General features: G+C 36.1%; 1 protein-coding gene across 2 annotated transcripts in view; it reads right to left on the bottom strand.

Moving 5' to 3' along the window:
- The window catches only part of DPYD (dihydropyrimidine dehydrogenase), an 820,498-nt gene that overhangs the window by 256,018 nt on the left and 540,417 nt on the right, over nt 1-24,063 (bottom strand). For both annotated transcript variants that reach the window (XM_029227639.1, XM_029227640.1), the window contains exons 15-16: nt 23,221-23,289; nt 14,132-14,215 (exon numbers count right to left, since the gene is read on the bottom strand). In XM_029227639.1, coding sequence (XP_029083472.1) covers nt 14,132-14,215; nt 23,221-23,289 — 153 coding nt within the window. The remainder of the gene's footprint in view (nt 1-14,131; nt 14,216-23,220; nt 23,290-24,063) is intronic.

The raw sequence follows: 24,063 nt of genomic DNA, 5'->3' as shown, positions 1-24,063 counted from the left end.
AAGGCTGAGCCATTTAGTAATGGGATGAATAAAACTATAGAGGGTGAACTGGGTTCACCTAATACAAAAGTCAGTTTCGTTTAGTGGAATCAGCTATAAAAGCCCCGCTTTTTAGGAACAAATCTGTGGGAGGTTTCCTGAACTTCTCATCTTCTATCTTGTCACCAAAAATATTTCCCCCATGGCATCCTTTAAGGATGCAAGTGTCCTAGTTACCACATTTGCTTATTTACTTTCAGTTTATTATCTCCCTTTCATTTTTACAACATCTTGATAGCTCTTTATATATGTTCCTCCCTCTTCTCTTCTCCCAACTAAGGAAGACAATATTAAAAACGGAAGTGTGAAATATATGAGAAAATAACACGAGCATTTTACTTCATCTGGAAGCTGACAGGACAACTGACTTATTCTTTTGGGTGCATAAAATGCACTATATTACAAGTTTGAGAGTTTACTCTGAAGGCCAATTAGTAAAAATAAGAGAAGTTGTTCCAACGGCATTTGTAAAATGATATTAAAGGGACCAGTGTTTCTTTAAAAAAAAAAAGACATACAGGAAAAAGTTAAAGGGCAGAATTCAAAGTGGCAAGAAAAGAGAAAAAGAAACCACAAAATGAAGGAAACACTTAACTAGAAATTTGGAGACATGAGGAAGAGTGGAGAGATGAAAAATATAAAGAAAATGATTATGGAGATAGAAGAAAATCATTTAAGTGTCAAAAAACAATAAACTAGCTTTTCTGAGCTACTAAAGCAATTCTTATTTAAAATATCAAGTACCAAAAAAATAAAAACAGCAACAACCCTGGAATACAATAAAGTAAAAAAAATAGAGAATGAAAGTATAAAAATACAGTAGAGATAGAAACAGAAAACCAAAGGTGATTCAGGAGAAGCCAAATTAGAAAATAGTAATTTTACAGAAAGAGAAAATAAACAACCAAATAAAAGCAAACAGAGGGAGAAACATTTAAAAGGAACAAGGAACTAAATGCCGCAAAAGGAAGAGTTTAATTATAGATTTTTATTTAATTACACTAATATTTAATAAGTATACATATTAATACAATTAAATTCACCTACTGCAAATATTACAAAAATCCATAATCATACCAGACGTGAGGATACTGTTTATGTTTGTCTTTAAATGCAACTCAAAAATGAGACTGAAGAATCTGGCATATTCTCGGATATTCACTGCCAAGGAAATTTGAGCTTTCTAATCCAATTTAGGAAGAAAATCAGAAATTCTTTGTAAATAAATCTAGATAAAGAATAGGAGTGCTAGGTCCAAAAGGATCAAGGAAGAGAAAATAGAGAAGGCAGAATAACAGACAGCAATATGAGGTGTCCACAGAAAGAGGAAAGAAATTGGGGATAAGGAACATGACTAATTAAAGAATGCAAAAATGCAGAACAAAGCTGATGGTATCCAGTATCCTCAACACCTGCACAATTCCTACCACATAATAGTTGCTCAATTAATAACTAACTAATTAATTGAATGAATGGATGTTTCAGCTACCAGACTATCTTTTCAGGCTGTGTTCATCAATAGAAAAACAATGAAGGGAAAGCAAATAGGTAGATTTGCCAGGAATAGTGTCAACATAATTGCCACTTTGGAATAATAGACCTACTTTTGGAAAAATGAAAACCCTGAATAATACAGAAAATTAGCAACAAAAACATACAGATTCTATGTGAATTGATCTACAGGGAAGAAATAGGTCTGCACTCTTCTCAAAGAACAATTCTTACTGGTTGCTTTGATTGTTTTTTATTGTCATCAGCCTTGGCACTCCTCTTGACGTGTGTGTAGGATTCTTGGAACCAAAACGAATATCACGTACAGTAAAGTGCACCTATCCTGAAGGGAAAATGACAGCCACATAACACCATGTAAAAGAATGCCAACAAAAAGATAATTTGTTTTTGCGTTACATGAGACAATAAGGCAGAAAGAGAAAGAAAAGTAAAGCAAATGACTGTGTGACAGAAAAGAACAAGGCTCACGACATACAAGACCAAGAAAAGGAGGTGGGGGAGCCCACGAAGGCAGAAACAACGTAACAAAAAGGACAAAACCAGCAGTAGAAAAGAACTGTCAGACACAAAACCCTCAAAACAATAGATACGAAAAAAAGGATCAAGATGACAGGAAAAGAGCAGCATGGAATCTAGTAAGAAAAAGAAACAAAAATTTCTAATAATGGATTTTTTAACACCCCCGCTGTTCCACCAGTGCATTGTGTCACAGCCTCACAGAGCAGTGCATAATTTATTATGGTCACTCGCTGCCAGGCTGTTCTAAAGGGCAACAGCTATATGAAAATACTCCCCACCGTTGGATGGCTTAATGATCCACCCTTTGTAGAGGGGTAGGGCTGTGGAATGGCCAGCGAGGACAGAACCACTTATGGTCAGGATGGTGCTCTGCATATTTAGTGCTCTCTACCCTGTGAAGAAAGGGCGAATTAACTCTGGGGCGCCTCTGTGAGAGTTTTTTCACCCCTCTTCAGCTTCTCCTGAATAATCACCATCTATCAGGAGTAGTTTCTGAATGCTCAATATCACATATTGCCTCCTCTAGGGGAGGGATGATGTTAAATAGGAACAAAAAAAAATGGATTTTTAGAATAAAAACAGTCCTTGAAAATGAACATTCATGGCTGTAAAATTGCACTGTATTTTAATCATGTCTGGAGATTTAAAAAAGAACTGTTAGGGCTTCTTTTTAGAAATGAACTTGGATACAGAAAAAATAAATATGACATAAAAATAAAGATCATTCAAATTATTTTTACCAATCATTTTCAGGAGCATGGCCTTTTCAGTAGTTTATATAGAAGAGTTTTCATTACTTCCACAAATAGCACTATCTTCAAAGACATGCATCATTAAGATATGTATCCATTTCTATGATTAGTAAAGCCAGGGATTACTTCTTTAAAATTCTTTTTTTAGGGGCACTAGTGCCTGAGGTTGGGAGCAGAGGTTCATGAATCAGATGCCCAGGTTTTGGATCCTGATGCTGCCGTTTACTTGCTATGTGACTCTGCCACATTACTTACACTTTCAATCTCTGGACTCTCCCCTTTGTACAATGGGAATTAATAATAGTACATATGCCATAGAGTTGTGATGAGGATTACATGAGTTAGACCTTGAATCAGAGCCTGGCAGATGTCAGTGATGGTACCTGCTCTCAAAGTGTGAGGGGACATTCAGGAGGCATTTGTAATCCAGAACTGTCTGCCATTAGGTGGTGGGCATGGAGACAGCAGAAAATAATGTTCTGCTCCAGATCTTCTCAATAAAAATGGCACAGAAAACCACTTTGTATGAAGGCTTAATTCATCCACTCATTCATTCATTCACTCATCCATTCATACCTTTATTAATCTGTCCAAAAAGTATTTACTGAACATAGCATGTGTCAGAATAACATTAATCTTGGGGGTTCAATGTAGAGCAAGTCACTCTAGCCATAGTTCCTTTGTCTGTAATATAGATAATGTTCTATCTTCCACCTCAAAGTTGATTGAGGAGTGGATGTGATTCCATGTATAGGAAGACCTAGCAAATTGCCTAGAATAATACGGGCACTAAGTGAATAAACTCAATTTCTATTGTTCATAAAAACTCTTCATGAATTTATTATCTTGGTGTTTATTTATTTATTTATTATACACACACACACACACACACACACACACACACACACACACATATATATATACAAAATGGTAACTTTCTTTGTAGCCACCTCAAAACTATAATTCCTTATTTACTATCTATTGGGAAAACTGTATTTCCCTTTATACTAAATCTATCATTTCTATAGAGAGAGTGAATATCTAATATATATAATACTCAAAATTTTATATGTGTAAGTTTTTAATTTTTAAAATAAGGATGGCTCCATTTAGAGGAAATTTTTTAATAAGAGCTTAGTGATAAGGATTGGAGAAGGTATACTGAAAATATCAGAATCACAGATATCAGTTCATGGTCCAGGATTGGAAAAGTAAAGATCCCTTGATAGTTGGGATTATAAACCATGGATTTGTCTGAGGCTAGGTCATCAGATGGATAAAGAATGCTTATCTGTTGTGGGTAAGAATGAGTCACTCACTACACCATGGAACAAAGAAGAGAAAGCTGGAGAGAGTGTGAATGCTGAAGGCATCATCTGTCTTCCTGGATCCAGACAATCATGAGGTCAACTTCAACCTTGTACCATCAGTTACATAAGCTAATATACCTATCTTAGTTTATAATACCAGAATTCCTCCATCTGCAGAAGACAGAAAGCTAAGAACTATCTTTCCACTTGTTTCTTCCTTAAAACTCATAGCCAATTCATCCTCAATTGGTGTTCAATATACTCCTTACGTTTGGCATATCCATTTCTCTATCTCCACCATCATTTTCTTCATCTAAGCTACAAACCATTAATATTTTTTACTTGAACTACTTTCTGCAAGAGATTTCAGCTGGTCTTCTCAAGTCCATTCTCATGCTCCTCTATTCTATTCTCTCAAAATGAAAATATAATCCTATCATCCCCACCATTGTCACCGTCCCACTCACCAAACATATGCACATGTACATGTGCACACACATATTCAATAAACCCTTTAATAGCTTTCCACTGCTGTTTGGATAAGATTAAAATGCTTAACAAGGCCTGGTTATGGGGTCTTAGACAGCATGACCTATATTTTCCTCTCCAATACCGTCTTGTGCCACCCACATCTGCTCTAAGCACCCCATTCTTATTTCTTGCCCTTCCACAGGAGTTATTTCAGCCACAAGGCTTTTGCTCATGTTGTTTCCCCTGCCTGGAATGCTCTAACCCACCCCAATCATTTCACTTAGTTAAAAATCCTCTAAATATTTCAGTTATCAGATCGAATATCACTTCCTTAAGTTATCCTTCCTTGACCTTTCAGAGTAGCCCAGAAACTTCATACTACATGCTCTTCAAGTATCCTGGACCACTGCTTCATGGTTACTATGCCAGTCATACTTTACTGTTTGTGGGGTTATTCATCCAATATCTCTCTCCTTTACTAAATGGAAAGCTACATGAGGACAGAGAACATGTCTAATTTTGCTCATCATTGTATTCTTAGCATTTCACACAATTCTTGGTACATGGTAGATACTCTAAATATTTGTTGAATGAATGAAAGTAGGGAAATATATGATGATTTGTGGAGTACAAAATAGGGTCTCTAGAATCTATTTCTCCTAGATAAAAAGGCTAGTTTCTAAAAGTTTGAGACCTAGGTGATAGAACATAGAAGGAGGATCAAGAGTGAATGCAGGAAAAAGGAACAAAGAACAGACACTAGAAGTGAAGGGAGCTAACTGTTCCTTCATATACCAAGTTCTCCCATATTAGGCAAAACATAGTGATAGAGAAAACAGGAATGGAATGCCTACTCTGTTGCCATACGGCTTCTTCCATAGTCAAGAAAAGAAAAATGTTGGCAATGGAAAACTGGCAACAGAAATCTCATTTGATAGAGGACGAGAAATTTTACAAATAAGAGAAAAAAAATCTGCATTCTCTTTTTTTTTTTTTTTTTTTTTTGCGGTACGCGGGCCTCTCACTGTTGTGGCCTCTCCCGTTGCGGAGCACAGGCTCCGGACACGCAGGCTCAGCGACCATGCCTCACAGGCGCAGCCGCTCCGCGGCATGTGGGATCTTCCCGGACCAGGGCACGAACCCGTGTCCCCTGCATTGGCAGGCGGACTCTCAACCACTGCGCCACCAGGGAAGCCCTGCATTCTCTTTTTTGATGAGTGATTAACATGCATTAAATGTAATTGAATTTGCAGTTACCTTTGATCTATGAGGACTTTTAAAGCTGAATACACCCAGGAACAAAAGATAGGGAGGGAAGAATAAACACCCAACCTATCATTTCTAGAAAAAATAAATAGCAAGTAATATGAGGAAAGAACCAAAGATATTTAAGACATCTCAAAGTGGCTAAAATTGACAGTCATGCTTTAAATTGGTATCTCTTTAAACAAAACTTCTTTTTCAGAGTATGTATTAATTAATCATATTGCTACTTGATAAATTGACTTTTTTTTGAAAGGACAAAAACAATGTTAGCTCCAAACATGACTGTCATTAAGATTTCTGCAGTGTAATCGACGTCAACACAGACTTCATGTTTGTGTAAAATCCGTGATTCCCCTTAAGGACCTCCTCATGTGTTTCAGGGGATGGGGGATGTAACAGTTCCCTGGGAATGTGACTGCCGGACGATGGTAACAAAAGACATAGAAATTTCAATTTTGAATCAGTACTCCTAGGCTGTAAAATGCTATGAGTTTGATAAATCTATTTTCTTTGACTTACTTTTCTGGGGGTAGGGAGGGGCAATATTTTCTTCCATAGTCAAATAAACCCATGTGCCTCCTTCCTAACATTGCTCACCTACTCCCAGCTGGAAGCCTTAAACTGATTGTACTTTAAAAGATTACTTCTACCCCAGTGAGAAATGTATAAAAACTTCCTCTCTGAAGTAGAAGTTGCCTTAATTTTACGGTCTTCTTAAAAGCAGTGCCTCTTACGCCTTCCCTTGATTTGCCTTATTCATTATCCTCTCTCTTGCCTTATCTTGAACTCTGCTGCCTCCGAGTCTGTTAGCTCCTGAGTTCTTATTAGTTTTCTGGTCCAGTCTTGCTTTTTAGCCCAAAATGCAGTGTCCTTTTACTCCTGGGTCTTTTGTCCCTATTAATGCAGGACTCAAGTCCTATTTGCCAGTTCTTTCAAATAGTCTAGGCTAGTTGGATCCCATGACTGGACCCGCCATTCCACTGCCAATATTTCTATCTTAGTGTTTTTGGTTTCCAACTTTGTTTCTGTTCTGCACTGCTGATACCTATTTATTCTGGTGTGACATTATGGTATACAAACTGCATGATATCACAGACTAAGATCATAGCCTCTCCCCACCTCATTCCCACATCTCTCTCTTTAGGTCAAACATGTTTTTGGTTCATCTTTGTGCTATAGTCAACAGACATATAGAAAACTCTCAAATTCACTGTGATGTGATCATTTGAGAGTGATTTTAAAACAATTTGAAATGCTATTGCTGCTTTATTTCAGGATTATAACATGATGAGTGTAGTAAAAACCACATTAAGTTTGAAAATACATATTTAGATGTTTTTCCTGCAACCATTCACTAGGTGGTCCACCTATTTGTACTAAATATATATATATACATATATATATATTTTTAACTGACAGACCCATGATTGTTATTCTAGATAAAAACAATGACACTTCCTGATCTAGAACTAGTATCTCAGTTAGATTTAAAGGGTGTTGCTTTCTACTAAAGATTTATTATTTTTAAAAGAAAGGGATCATTGTTATATCATTAACCAACATTAATAACTAAAATTGAAAAACTCATAGAGAACCAGCTTAAGGCAAAATACTGGCAGTTCTGTAAATGCCTCTTACAGATCTCCTGTAGTTGTCTACTTATCCAAGCACCCATGTCTATGCGAATGTCTGGGAATTAAAATCAAATAAAAAATTAGGCAACATAATATAGTGTAAAGCAAATACTTCTTTTTAATCAGATATGCTCTTTCTCATAACCAAGTTGATAATTTATTTTAAAGCACTTCCAAAATTATACCGCCAAAAGGAAAAATAAAAGAAAGCAGCATAGTAAAATGTATTTGGGTAATATCAGATTTCAGTGGCTTTTGCAGAAGCTTATACCATGCACCCATTTCTTGTCCGTCTTCCAGGAATGAGGTTATTTTACAGTGCAGTGATTTCCAAACCTGTGACGTCTCAGGGGCTCAACCCACTGAGGCTAACCTAGCCTAGCCCACATTTAGCCAGTCAGCTCATAGACCTCAAGAACAACTTCCTAGCCCGAACTTACATTCATCCATGTTGATTAGAGCAAAGTTAAACACCACATTCAGGACAAAGCAACATTTTGACACCCATGTTTCTTAGAGAGGCTAGAGTCAGAAGGGATGAGAAGAATCAAGAACCTTAAACAGAGGAGGTCTCATGGGCACATACCTAACCAGTATCAAAAAGACAATTTAACTCAGCAGTAAGCCTCACCTTAGATTCCCCCAAGAGATGTCAGAGAGGTCACTGTGACTTGAGTTTGTTGTATTTTACCACTGGTGGGGCTCCCACATTTCTTTCTCTAACCTTTAAGATTTCTCATACTCTTGAGTTCCTGCATTTCACCCCTGGGAAATATAGAAAGTGCTATCACTTGTCAGCTGTTTTGGCTTTAAAAGAGGTATCTTTATACTGTCCCCTCCGCAGACATTCAACGGGGACCAGATTGAGGCAAGGCTGTGGTCATTGTTCCCTAGACCTTGTATTGCATATGAGATAGAGGGTCTGTTAGCCCAGCTGCTGGAAAAAGGTTTTATTTCCTAAGGGAAGTGCTAGCACATCTGGGGCAACGTGGTCCTCACATTTAGTTTTGGATTCTCTTCCTGGTGACAGACATCTGCTGTCTGGCAAGGGCAAGAGCAATAATCTGTGTTTTATGAAAAATGTTGGCATGTTTTAACAGAAGCAAATCCTTTCTCTCTTTTCTTAATAAAAATACAGAGTTTATGTAAATTAAATTTGGACACAGAACAGATCATGAGGGAAATATCAAAGTGTTGCTTTAGGTGATCTTAATATAACTCAACAATTATTTAAGATCACTGAACATTTTAAGATTTATCACTTTTAAACTAGTTTGTTTTGCTTAGCTAAATCATCATAAAAAGCAGGACTGTATACGTATTTCCTGATGAGAAAATTAATGTTAAGACTGTTTTAGTTGAATAATCCAGTGTTTGGAAATTCTATGCAGAGAATGTACGTAAATAAATGGAGGGGGCTGTGAGATAGAAAGACATAGCAGGTGATGATGTGACACTGCCATCTTTATTCAGAACTCTGCTTTGCCTGTAAAGCTAGAGTAGTCTTCTCTCCAATTACATACTATCATTTTGGAATTTTCCATCCAAAGGAATTGTTACCAAGCTAGTTGTGCACTATTTAGCAATCACACCCACAATGAAAGCCAAACCATGGCACCCAAAACACTGAACAATGAGAATCCTCCAAGGGCCAGATAAATAACATCTCTGTAGCCTCTTAGAACTGTTAGGTAAAGAAATCCAAATTCATTGACAGTGATTCAATCTCTAGGTCACCACAGACTGAAATGAGATAGTTTCTACCTTTAACCTGTTCATATATAAAATATTATTTTTCCTTTCTCATGGAAGATTTGTTTGATTGATAAAACATACCCAATTAATGAATTAGATGTCATCTGAAATAGAATTAGACAGGTGCTTTTTATTTGAATAATTTCAGTTGAAAAGATGCGAATTCCAGGCGGAAGGAATAATAGTATTCAAGAAGGTACAAAGTAAGAAGTTTCTAGGGCAATTGACTGACTTATTCAGTTGCCTAGAGATTTGGTTACAACCAAATGACAAAGTAGAAAATACTGGACAGAGCACCGGATGGGGGTCAATGACAAGGGCATCACAGGCTCTGAGCCTTGTTAGTTGGTTACCTCAGGCTAAGGTTATTTAGATCACTTCCCAGTCCCCAATTCCTGTCCTCTAAATAAGGAGGCTGAACTGGGAAATCTTCAAGGTTCCTCTCAGTTCTGAGAGTCTGTGCCACATCACTGACTCAAGGCAAAGAAGGAAACAGCTGGTGTGAAAAGTAACTCAAGAAAAGACTTTAAAAATGTATGCTTTCTGATGGCAAGGACAAAAAATCATGGGGATTATGTAACCAGTATTTTAAAGTCCTGTGGAGCATGTTTCCTCTTGCTCTCCTTTTTTGCTATGTGGAAGATAAAATAGGAAGGTAGGAAGACAAGGCAACTTATCCCATACCCCACGCCGCCCCCACCAACTATTTTTCATTTGGTAGCTGATGGAGGGTCTAAGAATTAAAGACACTGCTGGCTGAAGAAGGCAGCCTAGAGAATCTTCAACGTCAGGAACCCAGAGGATTAGCAAAAATGCTGGGAAGGCTTGGTTTCAATACTTAAAGGTTGAACTGGACAGGCACATACTGATCAAATCCAAGTTGCGAATGAGCACTTATCCTTGGTCAAATGTTTGCTGCTGTTTACATGTACCAAATACATTGTTAAAGGAGCCTAATTAAGCTCTAGTTCCTCATTGCTGCATGGCAGTGCAGGCCAAGTGTGGCCATATCTTCCTTATTGCAAGAGACCTAAGAAGTCGAATTTTTTTGTCCAGCCACCTGTTTTTAAAATGTTGGTAATAATTTCAAAAACAAAACAACCACCACAACAGTAGAAAGCTACTCAAGGTCTATTCAGCTTCTGTATGAATCTAGGTTAGGAAGTTCTACAGGGTGGAAGTAAAAATGTTCAGTATAATTCTAAAAGGGCAAAAGAGGGATATTCACTTAATGCCCTATGAACACTTAGCATTTCAGAAAAGGAGAAGGCCTCAAAGAGGTGCCATTTCATCTGGACTTTAGAGAATTTATTGTAGTTCAAGTACCTTTATGAAGTAATATGGTGCCACAGGAAATTGGTTTACACAGATTGCATGAAGACAACTTTAAATTTGAATGTCAAGACATCAGAGAAGATTCCTTATTCCCAAGAGGCAGAACATCTCCATAGTAGGTTCAGGTTTGTTTGTGACTTAGAGCTTACTTAGTCCTGCACTTAATTTTAAATTAATAATAATAATATTTATGCTAATATTCAAGCACTGATTTATTAGGAACTGTTCTCCGTGCCTTTCCTATATTCAGGCTTACATGCTAATTAAACTCAGGCCCCAGGAGCCACTGACCAGCTTTGTGACCTGGGAAGCATGGAAGCTCAGGTGTTTTGTTTCTTATTTTTTAATTTGTTCAATGGGATAAAAACTCATCCTACTTCAGAGGATTGTTAGGAGCAGAAGGAAGAAGACAGAAAAAATTTTCATGTTGTAATATACCTCTGACTCTTTGGAGTATACACAACCCAAACCAGAGCACATTTTCACCTTTACTTGAGCAATAAGTAAAACGTTGACCTTTATGCAGGCCAGGGAAAATGTTAATGTTTTTAAAAAGAACAACATGATATGCATTTATTTCTTTAGTTGTTCTTGTTTTACCAATGCTCTTTATGGGTAGATTAAAAAATTACATGTTAGCCTGCTGCCTATAATGTTAGCATTTAAAGAACATTAAAGCTGGAGGGGATTTAGAGATCATCTAGTTCAAATTCCATGTTATAGAAATGGAAACTGATGCTTTAGGAGAGTAAGTGGCTTGATCAAGGTGACATAGATGGTTGATGGAAAGAATAAAGAATGAGACTGCCTTTAAACACTTAGAAAGTGTCATGCTAAGTGTTTAAGATTTTATATGAAGTTTCACCATGCAGGGAATATACAATTCAAATTCCCAAGGTCGGCTTGAGATATTATTTATTTCTATAAATTCCATAAATATATATGATGTCTCTGTGCTGTAAAGGTTAGAGCCTTTTCTATTCATATATTTCACAATTTTTAGTCAGTTATGGAAACATAAAGAGTTTAAATATATATGTATATGTTTAAATATATACAGCTAATTTAAAAGCACTTAGGTACAAAGGCAGTACTTTTCACTTACTTGATATTTGCAAGAAAATATTTGAGATAAAGGAGAATAAAACAGATGTTTAGAGAGGAAAATGTACTGTATTATGATACCTTACCTCATCTTGAGCTAAAATCACTATTGTTTCTAGAAACACCAGAAATGTGGACAGTACAAGAGAGTGTTTCCAATGGATAAATATTCTAGCCATGGAATTAAGGTCAGTTTGTTTCATTCATGAAGCAAACATTTATCAGGCTCTGGAGATACACACAGGTCTGTGCTTGGCACAAAGGGAGCTTTCAGCAGATGGGATTCAGGATCACACTGTGACGGGAAAAATGAATTGGAATGGCTCCTCAGTCCCCCTACACCGAGTACAAATTCCCCATCCCACCAACTTGCAAGTGTTTAAAACTATGAACCTTAGGGAGGGAAGAAGAGCCAGTGGGAACAGGGGACAGAGAAAGGAAAAAAGGAAATGACAGAAAAGATGAATAAGCCCCAGATGTTTTTGTGCACACTCTAAAAATTCAGAGTTATAGTAAAGATTTTTTTTTTCAATGCACTAATATTCTTCCTTCCTGCTATTTAAAATATTGAACATTCATGTGTCCCGAGGCAGAGTAATCATTTAAATTATGTTGGAGCAAAATGATTAAATTAGCTTTATTTTCCTATTATACAATTTGAGGATATAATTCAAAAGAAAATTTCTAAACTTGGCTAATAGAAAGAGTTGGTTATCGTTTTAGAGATTATAACTAACAAGTGAAATGGAAATGGTTCTAAGTTTCCTTCAGTCTAAGATATAATGGTTTTTGGAACACATGTTTTCCATGAGTTCAAATTTTCCATGACTGCAAAATTTTAGCACTTGCATCTTCATTCATCCAAAGGCTGCGAGAAAATTTGTGTGGCTAAATAACTTGCTGGAGAGGATACACCTAAGACACTTAACAGCTGGGTAAGTTTAGAGGTGTTCCCAGAGCAAAAGTCTACTTTAAAAAATAAACTCAAAGCTGGGCAACATTTTCAAAATAATTGTCATATTTGTGGCAAGGAATATATATTAAAACACATCTTTCTTTTAAAAATTAGTCAATAGATTTAAATTTTCCATAGCTGTTTTAATCCATGTAACTAAAAGATATTTTGGTTCTAAGTTTCAGACACTGGGAACGGGGTAAAGAGAGAAACTTGACTCCCTCAGGCCCTGCTGCAGGTGTCCTTTTAGGAACCTTCCTCATTTTAAAGAAGTTACACATCTTGACACACTGACAGTTGCCTAATCATATGACTTATAAAAGTTATGATTTAATACAATGGTATTTTTCCTCTACAGGTAATTCTGAGGCTCATTCTATTACCACACTTCTGGATAATCTGTTGTGAGTGGAACAGAGAATGTACTTGAGCAACATTTGACTAGGCCATCCTTTCCTGCTGCCATAAAAGAATGGTTTCTTCCTAAGTCACAAATCTATTCTGAATGTTAATTAAATATTTACAAGGTACTTTAAAATCCTCCCTGAATGCTAATATGAAAAGAGCAACCTATGTTCATTTGAATAAGCAGAAATTTCTGCCCAAGTTAAGGGCCTCTGGCCTCTGAGTTTAATTCAAATAATTCTATGACTTGAAAAAAAAAAAGAATTGAAGAATTGAGCACCTACTATGTACAAAGCCCTGAGTCAGATGTGGAAATAAAACTAAACTTTCTAGGACTAGGAAATTTGTCATAAATTACAACATTTTGTATTATTTAATTCACATCATTTCCCTATGGGCTTAAAAGCTAAATTAGATGCAAAATACTCACCTTTTTAGCATTAAGCTTTTACATTGTTCCTTAACGTATAACACTGTATCTAGTTACACAAAGATGCAATATTTTCTACATATTAACATATATTTCTACATTCTATTCATTAGGTTTTTGAAAGTACTTTAGCATGAAGTTTCCATTTATTGTATCCAAAAATAAAAATAGCATCAAAGTCTTCTTGCAACTCCCAAAACACAGTTAGGGAATAATGATCATATGCTAAAAAATGTAAAATGCAATTTGTGCTGTGCCCCATTTACTACAAAATCACTACGAACAATGCATTTTGTACAGTATATTGCTCCAGGGAAACTGGATCAGCATCAGGAATGAATAAAGAACATTGCATTTGAAATCAGCTAATTCTGCTTCAGCGCTTTTAAAAACTATTTGTTATAATATTACCTCCTGTCAAGCACGTAATGTGATATTTTCCTCAATAAACCTAAACAGTTGCTGTAATTTCAACTTCTCTCATTTTCCACTTTTTAAGCACTAAATATTTAAACAATGCAGACCTGGAAGTCTCAAGCCACTCATCTGATCCTCCCATCTTCCTGCCTAAGGTATAGTAACTCTCCGTACAGGGACTGTTCTGTCACACAGACATACATAATGGCAGCTGTTGAGGTCCTTACCTGCCCGCAAGCCAGGCCCATTCCTCTTTCTCCCATGCCATGTGGACACGATAAATTTAACTCCAGGGCATCTGCTCCAGAAGCCTTTAAGATGTGGAAGGAAAATGAAAGTAAAGGCAAAGCTTTATTCGTGTACTGATAGGTTTCACCATTGATAACTCAACATAGGTCACATTTGCCAAATCTTAACTACTCTGCTTTCTGTACCACGGCTACCTTGTGAGGTAAATTCTGACTCTCTCAAATGAGAGTGTGTATGGCAGCAATAATAATAACAACAGCAAATATTTATTGAGTGCTTATAAGATGACACTCACTGCACTATATGAGTTATATTTGTTATCTCTGACTCTCATAATCCTTGGATTATTAGGGTGCCAATTTTACAGATGAGGAGACTGAAGCTCAAGGGAATTAAATGACAAAACTGGTTATCAAATGCCACAGCAGAGATTTTAACTCAGGTCTGTTTGACAGCACATTGATTCTGCCCTACACAGCTTCTATTTTCATAGAAACAAATCTTACTAATTCTGGATAATTGGTACTGGAGGTAGCAGTGCAAAGAAAAATGTGGTAGGCTAGCTGGAATGAATTTGAGTAAAATTTTAAATGTTCCTCTTTTATCAATTAACTTTTATTACTCATTAATACTGTTTTCATATGCTTCAGAGCATTCAAGCATGTTAATTCCCCAAACTGGAACACCATTCATTGTGTTCTATGTTGCTTTAAATAAATTTAAAAGTAAAATAAAATTTTGGTAACAGTTCAAATTAAACCAAAGTATAGAAAAATATAAATAGTCTTTCTCTTCTCTCCTTCAATTTCTTACCTCTAAAGTAATCAATGTTAACAATTTAATGTGTAATTTTCTACTTTTTCTATGTATATAAAAAAGTAAAACATACAAAGAACACATGCATCAGGTTGCTTTTTCTTCTTGGTTTTGCTCTTTATATTATTCATTTTTTTCTTCCAGTTTCATTGAGATATAACTGACATATAGCACTAAATAAGTTTAAGGTGTGCAGCATAATGATTTGACTCACATGCATAACGAAATGATTACCACAAGAAGTGTAGAGAACATCCATTATCTCATATAGATACCAAATAAAAGAAAAAGAGCCCTTGTGATGAGAACTCTTAGGGTTTACTCTCTTAACAACTTTACATATGACATACAGCAGTGATAATTATATTAGTCAAGTTGTACGCTACATCCCTAATACTTGTATATCTTATAACCAGAAGTTTATGCCTTTTGACTGCCTTCACCCAACACACCCTGACTCTGATAACCATAAATCTGATCTCTTTTTCTATGAGTTTGTTTATTTTCGAAGTATAATTGACCTACAACACTGTGTTAATTCCTAGTGCACAACATAGTGATTCAATATTTCTATACATTTCTATACATTACAAAATGATCACCATGGTAAGTCTAGTCACCATCTGTCACCATATAAAGATATTACACTACTACTGACTATATTTATCATACTGTACATTTCATACCCATGACCCATTTATTTTGTAATTAGAAGTCTGTACCTCTTAATCTCTCTCTCCTATTTCTTTCATGTTTTTTAACTGATAATCAATTTTATTGTATTTCTTAAAAGTCCATGCTAAGAAACATGAAGTACAGATAATTTTGTCTTACCTTAATAATTAAATGGTAATCTTTCTTATTTAACTCATTAATTCATTAGTATACAAATGGGTCTTAAAAATGAAAAAAAATATTTCATGCTAAGCATTCTTATAATAATTGGAGAAAGACAGAATTTTTGAGAAGTCTTCTGTAAAAACTCTAAGAACAAATAGAGCGCTTTTTAATTTGAGGAATGGAGGATAAACTAAACAATTCTTTTACCTAACTTCTGGAACTCTTCCAATGCCACAATTTCCTTTTAAGTAAGGTAAACCAGAAGCTTGAATCAGTTCCCATAATATTATAACATGTCTATAGCATCACACAAAGACTTACAAAAAAGTTCATTATTTTCTAGGTGTACCAAACCTTTCTTTAGGCCACAGAGTCTCTTCAAGTCTCTCTTTTCTTCCTAATCAATCAAGATTTTAGCCTATTTTTTTCTGTTTCATGAATTTTAAATAGGACCTCCACAAACTTAAAAATTCTAGTTAGTTCTTTCTTGGTTGATATCTTACCCACCTTTATTCATTAGTGAGTCTGCTTTTTCTTCTGTACATTTGTGAAAATTCATTTGCTCATTCAGCCTATTTTCTAACATGGTTTTATTATGGTTTTTGCTTCTTTAATTCAGTTTTAAAATGCTTCATGTTATTTGAAAATTACCATGAATCATGCTACATTTTTTTCCTGCTGGTTTGGTGGTAAGCTTGGACAAAGCACAAACTGCTAAAATCTTGAGCTCTAATCCTAGAGCTGCTAAGGAATTTGGGCAAGTCAGTTAACTTTCTTTGTCTCCATCTATTTTAGTGTAAACCGGAGATAATATGACCTATCTCAAAACCATGTCATGTGGGAATTTCCAGCTTAATTAAAACATAGTACGTTGTAATTATATACAATACTGCGCTTTTCTTATTATTTCTTAGTTATTTCAAATACTTCTTTTAGACTTCTTTATTCCTTTTAGACTGCTAGTTGAATTGCAACAATTAATAGTAGATCAATTCAACAACATTTTGGAATTTTTAGGTACCATTCGTATACTATATTTGTATACATATTTACATTATACACATTTCCTAAATTGTAAGTGCAAGTTTACAATTAGCTATCATAGTAGACAATAATAGCTAACATTTACTGAGTACTTACAATATGTCAGACATTTTACTAGGCTCTTTGTAATGGGATATACCATTATCCCCATTTTGCAAGTGATAAAACCAAAATACAAAGAGTTCAAGTGACTCACTTATTGTTTTATAGCTTGTAAATGAGAGCAGGGTCTTGAACCCAAGCATTCTGAGTCCAGAGCCTGTATTCTTAGTCACTATCATAACTGATTAGAAATCACTTATTCCATGGCTGGAGTTGTTTCAGTGTGTTAACAAAACATTACAACTCAACATCCTTAAAGCTTCTAAATTTTAAATAAATATTAAAATCTTGTAAAACCACTTATCCAATTTAAAGTCTGTTCAGTGTCTAATTGTTAAAAATGTCCCCAGTGTTATACACGTATACAAACACTGACTCACCACACACACCTGGAAAGACTTTGAAATGAGCATCTAGGCTTCAAAAACAGATAATCCTGCTCAAGGTAACACCAAGAGATGGGGAATATTCAACTGGCCTCTGCTTGAATATTTCTGTCATAGGGTACACCACCTTAAAATGTAGTTAATTCTATTTCCAAGCAACTATATGCATTCAAAAAGCCTTAATTGCTGAATTCGCATGAAATGTTAAATTAACTGAAACTGGGCATGCATTCTTACTCTTGTTAGTCACAAGCTTTTTAGTTTAGTCACTTAGCCCAGAGTTTATTCTGCCTCACCTAAATGATTATACAATAAAGTAATCTAGTGAAGGCAGTGACAGAAAATTTGCTGTTTCTAATTTCATATATTATCTATCACCCATCTATCGGCATGAAGTAGAATGATATGTTAATAGTGTGGACTATGGAGCCAGAGTTCATGGGTTTGAATCCCACTTTTACCACATCCTAGCTGTGTGAGTTTGGGCATATTATTTAACAACTTTTGGCCTCAGTTTCCTCACTTCTAAAAGGTGGAAAACAATGAAAGTAACTCGTAAGGTTGCTTTTCTAAGGTATAAATAAATTTAATCAAAGTGAACGACTTAGAAAAGTGCCTGGACTACATTAAATACTATGTGAGTGTAAACAATTGCTATCTATCTACCTGTCTCTCAGTCCATCCATCCAATTAGAATCTCCAACTTGCCCTTCCTCAGCTTTGATCTGAAAAATATTTAGAGTAGCTATCCATACTTCAGGGGGAAAAAAGAAAACTATTCTAAGGAATCCTCAGAGTAGTGGTAGTAGTGTGATTTCTAAAATTTTATGAATCATTTTATAAAAACTCTCAGAGAAACTAGGGAAGCAAAACCACAAACCCTTGTACAATATATACAGCAAAATCGGGTACACAGCTCTTTCCCTTCTCCTTTCCTTACCTCTCCCTTCCTTCCCGATCAATGTAGTTATAAAGTCATTGGTTGGGGTAGAGCAAGGTAGGTGACTAGGAAGATCTAAGGAAGAGCCATGAGGGTCCAGTGTGGGATATCAGAGCCCAAGCACAGTGAGAAGGACAGACATGTGGAGGGTGGCTTGGTGTCGTGCATCAGAGTCCTAGTGGGAAGGGAAATCTTCCATGGATCAGGGGAACAGGCAAAGGACAACAGAGCCCAAGCAGGGTGGAGAGGCACGAAGCTACTCTTTTTGGATTCTCTCTTAATTTCTTCTGTTAAAAGAATACACGAGGTCCACTGCCAACTTTCTATGTAGCAACAGTGCCAACTAGTCTCAACTATCCAAAACTGGGGACACAAGTTTTCTGGGATCTTAAACCACTTTGAAGTGGACGTGGCACACGTAAACACTGACCTGGCTCGGGACCCACTGGGCACAAAGTCTGTGACTACCTCTTGTCTCCAACTAGGTGTCTATCTTCCCTGATTCCATTCTGTCCTGCTTACTGTTAGTGTTCAGGGACTTATATCCAACTGGTCCTACATACTTCTGTAACGCGTCTCTCTGCTTTTTACCTCAGTCTATTTGAGATTTCCTAACTTCAACATCTATTTAATTTTATGAAATACTGCTAGCCCAGATCCGGGTCAAAAATGACAAGAACCTGGCTTCAAAGTGGTTTACTTGGACTCTCTGCTAGGAATAGTGTGGCCACCTGGTTTGACATCTATGCCTCTCAGCTGGGCCTTCCTTGCCTCATCCTACCAGTTACAGCCAGACCCTTGGCAATCCCTCATCAAGTCCCTGACTTAAAATCTTCAACTTTGGATCTTAATCACCTCAAGTTCATTGGTGCCCAATAAAGTGCACTCTTCCCATTTATTGTATAATTGCTTCCTTTTTGTTTGTCACATGCCAGTATGCCAGCTCTGTGCCTCTATTTTGCTTCACTCAACAAATATCTGAGGAGTATCCGCTGGCTGGCAAAGCTATATGTTTGGAAATGGGAATTAAACAGTGAACCAGATGGGGGTCTCTACCCCCCTGCCAGAGTTTGCTTTGTCATAAGGAAGATAGGTTACAGGGATGATGACACCACTGTTTATCACCATCTTATTCAATTCTGCAGAAAAAAGGTACAAGCAAAGGTAGACCCAGATTTGGCGGAGCCTGAAGTTTGTACGATTTGGGGAAACTTCTTTAAAAATGAAAAATAATTTTAAAATGACAAAGAGAAAATTAGTACAGGCACTTGGAAGTAGCTTGTACAAGTCAGAGCTCTGAAACTTAACCTTCATTAGCTTTATGGTAAACCAGTTTTTGAGGACAGGATCTTAGAAGGAGTAGGACAGGGGGTTAACCTACTGGTTAGGGAGCTCAGAGTGGAGGAAGAGGGAATATTCCAGGCCAGGGGAACAGCAAAGGCTCTGAGGTGTAAATGTATTGGAGGAGTGAAAGAAGGCCATCGGGGACTGGAATGTAAAGAACATACCCAAGGTGACACTGGGGAAGTGGCAAGTTACCATACCATGTAGGTCAAGTCAGGGGTTTTGCATCTTAAGAAAGGTAGTGGGAAGACTGTGGATTGATTGAGGGAGAGATTAGTGGGGCATCCTGAGATAAACTTAGATTAGGATGGTAGCATTGTTTATTGAGCCACACCTAATTTATATATCTCCTCAAATCTGATGGCCTTAATTGCCACCCAAGCTTTTACCACTAGCTTAAAAAGTGCTATCCTACATCTCCCGTCATTGCCAGTTCTCACGGCTCCCTCAGGATGAGAGTGGGGCTCTGTCACAGCCTCCACTGTACCTGTCAAAGTGGGAGCTCCAGGAGGGCCAGTGCCCTCAATATGCTGTGGGATTTGACTTCCCTAGCAGCTACCTAAAGGGGGCAGGACACATAACACAAAAGTGCAGAAGAAAGTAAAGTGTTGTAGTGTAAAATTTTACCAATGAGAGACAGGAGACAGGAAGGAACCGGTAGATAGCTCCCTCCCCCTTCTTCTCCTGTAAACTGCTGTGAGGCAGGACAATTCCATACAGCCCTCCCCGTCCCACACGACTAAGCGATTGGCTCCATCTCCTTGGGAAGTGGCAGCCAGCTCTGGAATGCACCATGCTCTCTCTGCTTTCCCTTCCTCCTATTGCCTTTCCCTGCCCTCACTCTTACCGCTCTGGAATTGAATCCTTCAATGAAGCATCTTCACATTAATTTTGACTCAGGTTCTGTTTTCTAAGCTAACACGCATTAAGAAAGAAATGGATTCAAAAATCTATTCAAATGAGTTCAAGATCTATTCAAGACCTACTATTGTGTATGGTTCCATTTGGTATACACATTTAAACTGTGAACATACCTACACAGTTGAGGCTCTACCTTATTCACGTTTGTTTTGGCTGGCCAGGGACTCTGCACATAGTAGGTGCTTCATGGATCTTCCTTGCATGGAATTGGAATAGGTTATCAATGCCCCAGAAAAGTAGGATAGTGTGTCATCAGATAACTGAACCAAAAAAAATTGAGCAGAGCCTAACCATGCTACTGATTTGACACCAAGCTGTAAAAACTTTTCCAGAGGCTGCTTCTGTTTTATGGTGTTCATAAGACAAGACAAATGAAAACCAGGTTGAGGAATGCATAAAAGAAGACATTAAAAGTGTGGGTATTCTAGGGTTAGAGTGAAAAGGAAGGTTTGGTTCAACATGGTTCTATTTCCAAGAACATGCATGTGACAAAAAAGATATACTGTATGTGCATTAACTTTTAAAAACAGCATTTAGTAGAATTTACTATATTTTAAGAATGTACTAGGTTCTTTTTTTTAACCACCCACGTGGTCTTAAATGTTTATTCAAAATAGTGAAATAAAATGGTATCCTCTGGTGAAACAACTAATAATGATCCCTTCTTGTGCAAATTTTCATTCTGATACAGAGTTTCTGTCTCTATTTTTTCATGTTCTTATACAACTGGATCTGCTCTGCTGTTACACATGTACATTTCTGTTTTCAGATATAACAGTAAAGAGCAGATTTCCTCAATTCCCTACTGCGTAATTCAAGAATTAATCTACTCTAAGGAGAGGAAATTCATGAATTTAAAGTATACCCATCACCACATTAAGTGATTTGCCGAACTTAAAAGCAGTGGCTCGCTACAACAGCTGGTGTGTTATCTCAGATTTCTTACCCCTCATTATCACCACCCCGAAAGAAATGTACATTCTAAGTGGTATAGTAACTTTGGCTTGAACACTCTTTGTTTTTGTTGATTTGTTTTAATGTGGGCTCTTCCACTGTAAGAAAATCTGTTTTAATCTGTTTTGAAGTATGTGTTCATAGAAACAAAACCAAATACTGACTCTACAAAGCTTTACTGGGTGTCCCCCATATAAGCTGTGATGGAATCATGCTGCCTATTGCTGCCCTCCAGGGGGATGTGAAGACCTGGGGATAGTTCCTTCATGTGCTATACCCTGAGTTGGTCCATATTTTAAGATTAGAGGGAAGTGTTTTTTTTTAATTGACACCATCTATGGATTGAACTTCTTGATATGTATATTGCTTTCCTGTGGAGAGATCCCACAGACTGTTTTGACTGAATGGAAGGCATATCTTTTTCTTTTTTTTTTTTAATGTTTTCCTTTTTTTTTCCTCCTTACTTCCTCTTTTACTTTTATGGATTGATTGATTGCTATAAGAACCTAGAATATGATATCAAATTGTAGTTTTAAACTACAATTTAAGAAATAGGTATAGAATGTGAGAAATATGAAAAATATCTTTAAGTTGGTTACATGTATAAAGGCTTTTGACTTTTTAAAAGTAAAATTTGCTTATTTAAAAATTAATGCTCATTATTGAAGAAAATTCTTTAAGTATTTTATTCTACAGAAGGCAGAGAAGCTAGTAGCATGATAAAGCCATTCATCATAGTCAAGCTTTAAATTGGCAAAACTCATGCCAAACATGGGCTCTGTGGAAGATTTCATGGTCAATTAGGCAAATACATGTATGAAATGGACCCAGCTACAAAGATCATAAAGCCAATTACTGATCATGTTAATTTCACCCCCCCAAGTTCCAGAAATAATTTTTGCCCTCGCAGGTTTAAGATATCCAAATAAAATATACAATCAATATTTTTGAACACTATAGAAAGCTTTATAATATTTTATAATGTAGAGTCCTTAGTTCATAAGTATTGTTAGATTTAGTCTTCTATATTTCTGAGAGGTTTTCAAGAAACCCCAGCTCAAGCTGTCTACAGTATTTTTCATGACAACACGATAGACATAAGTATACAATTTTAGGTATGTATTTTTCCATTTGAAATACAAATTTGAGGCACATGGTTAGTTGTTTGCATTTGTGCAAGCTTCAATTTATATTATAGAAAACCTGCTGACTAGTGTTCCACTCAGGAGCATTCTGTCCTACCATTTTATGCATGTCTGTATTCAAACTAGAATAGTATTAAATGAACCTTTTATATTTTAAATATTCAAGAGTTTTATATTCAAAATTTCTTTTCTCGCTGTCAAACTAGTTTGCCTAAAGGCAAGGTAAGATCAAGTTAGACTCTCAAAGGTAGAATTAAATTTTATCATGGCATCCATCATAATATACAGTTTGCTTAATATGCAAATAAAGAGCATATGGATTCAAAGAATAAAGGATTTTTAGGCAGTGTGTGAAATCCAAGGGACCACTTTTATAGAATAGATTCCTTTTAAATTTACATTTCCATCATTTTAATGAAAACATAGGTAAACAAATTATAATAGAAATGTTTTAAGTTACTATTTTCCATTCAATTTTACTTCTCCTGGATTATTTTTCATGACAGCTCTTTATTTAAAACTAATAAAAATAGAAGAGAAGAAATAAAATAAATATACTAGAAAGAAATCATTACCTCAGCCTTTCTGGAGAGTTCCATCCAGTCATTTTTGTTGTAACTGCACATAATGCTAGCAATCACAATCTTTAAAAAGAGAAAGGAAAGAATATTAGATCAAATAGTTATGCCTTTGTACACAAGGGTATATGATATATATATATATATATGTTTATAATGATAAACTATATTATAAAAATTAGTTTTCCATCTGTTGAAAGAAATCATTAAAAAAACAGCAGGGCATTATAGTGAAGCAAAGGATGAGATCTGGGGCTTCAGACTTATGTTAGAGACTTTCTCATTTACTCTCTTTGAATGCTTGAGCAAGTTACTTAACTTTTCTGATCCTCAGCATTCACATTTTTAAAATGGAGAAAATAATGACCTTGCCAACCTCAAAGAGTGATAGTTGGAATTACATGGATTTGTGTATGTGAAAGGGTTGTTTAAATTATACAATGACACAGAAATGTTTATTAATATAATTACTGGTATAGCTAAAAGGTTTCAAGGTATGGAAAGGAAGTAAATTAGTGTCTTCTTCAATCATATCTTATTATAGTATGGATAATAACACCTTACATATCATATTCAGAGTGAATTATAGTTTTAAAGTTTGTTAAATGTTGATTATTTAACTATAGTCTTACAGTAACCTTTAATGGAGGCTACATAGAGTAGTATTTACTAGTATCTGCTCTGAAGCCAGAATGTCTAGATCAGAGCTCAGACTCTACCACTAACTGTGTGGCCCTGGGCAAGATATTTAGTTTTCTCACTGGTTAAATATGGATAATAGTACCTTCCTACTTAGAAAAGTGATCATTGAATTGCTAAGATTTTATGGCTCTAATGATG

Source organism: Monodon monoceros, unplaced genomic scaffold (assembly GCF_005190385.1).
Source record: "Monodon monoceros isolate NGI ecotype Baffin Bay Population unplaced genomic scaffold, NGI_Narwhal_1 Super_Scaffold_18, whole genome shotgun sequence".
NCBI lineage: Eukaryota > Metazoa > Chordata > Mammalia > Artiodactyla > Monodontidae > Monodon > Monodon monoceros.
This window is presented reverse-complemented; position numbering and strand designations above follow the sequence as displayed.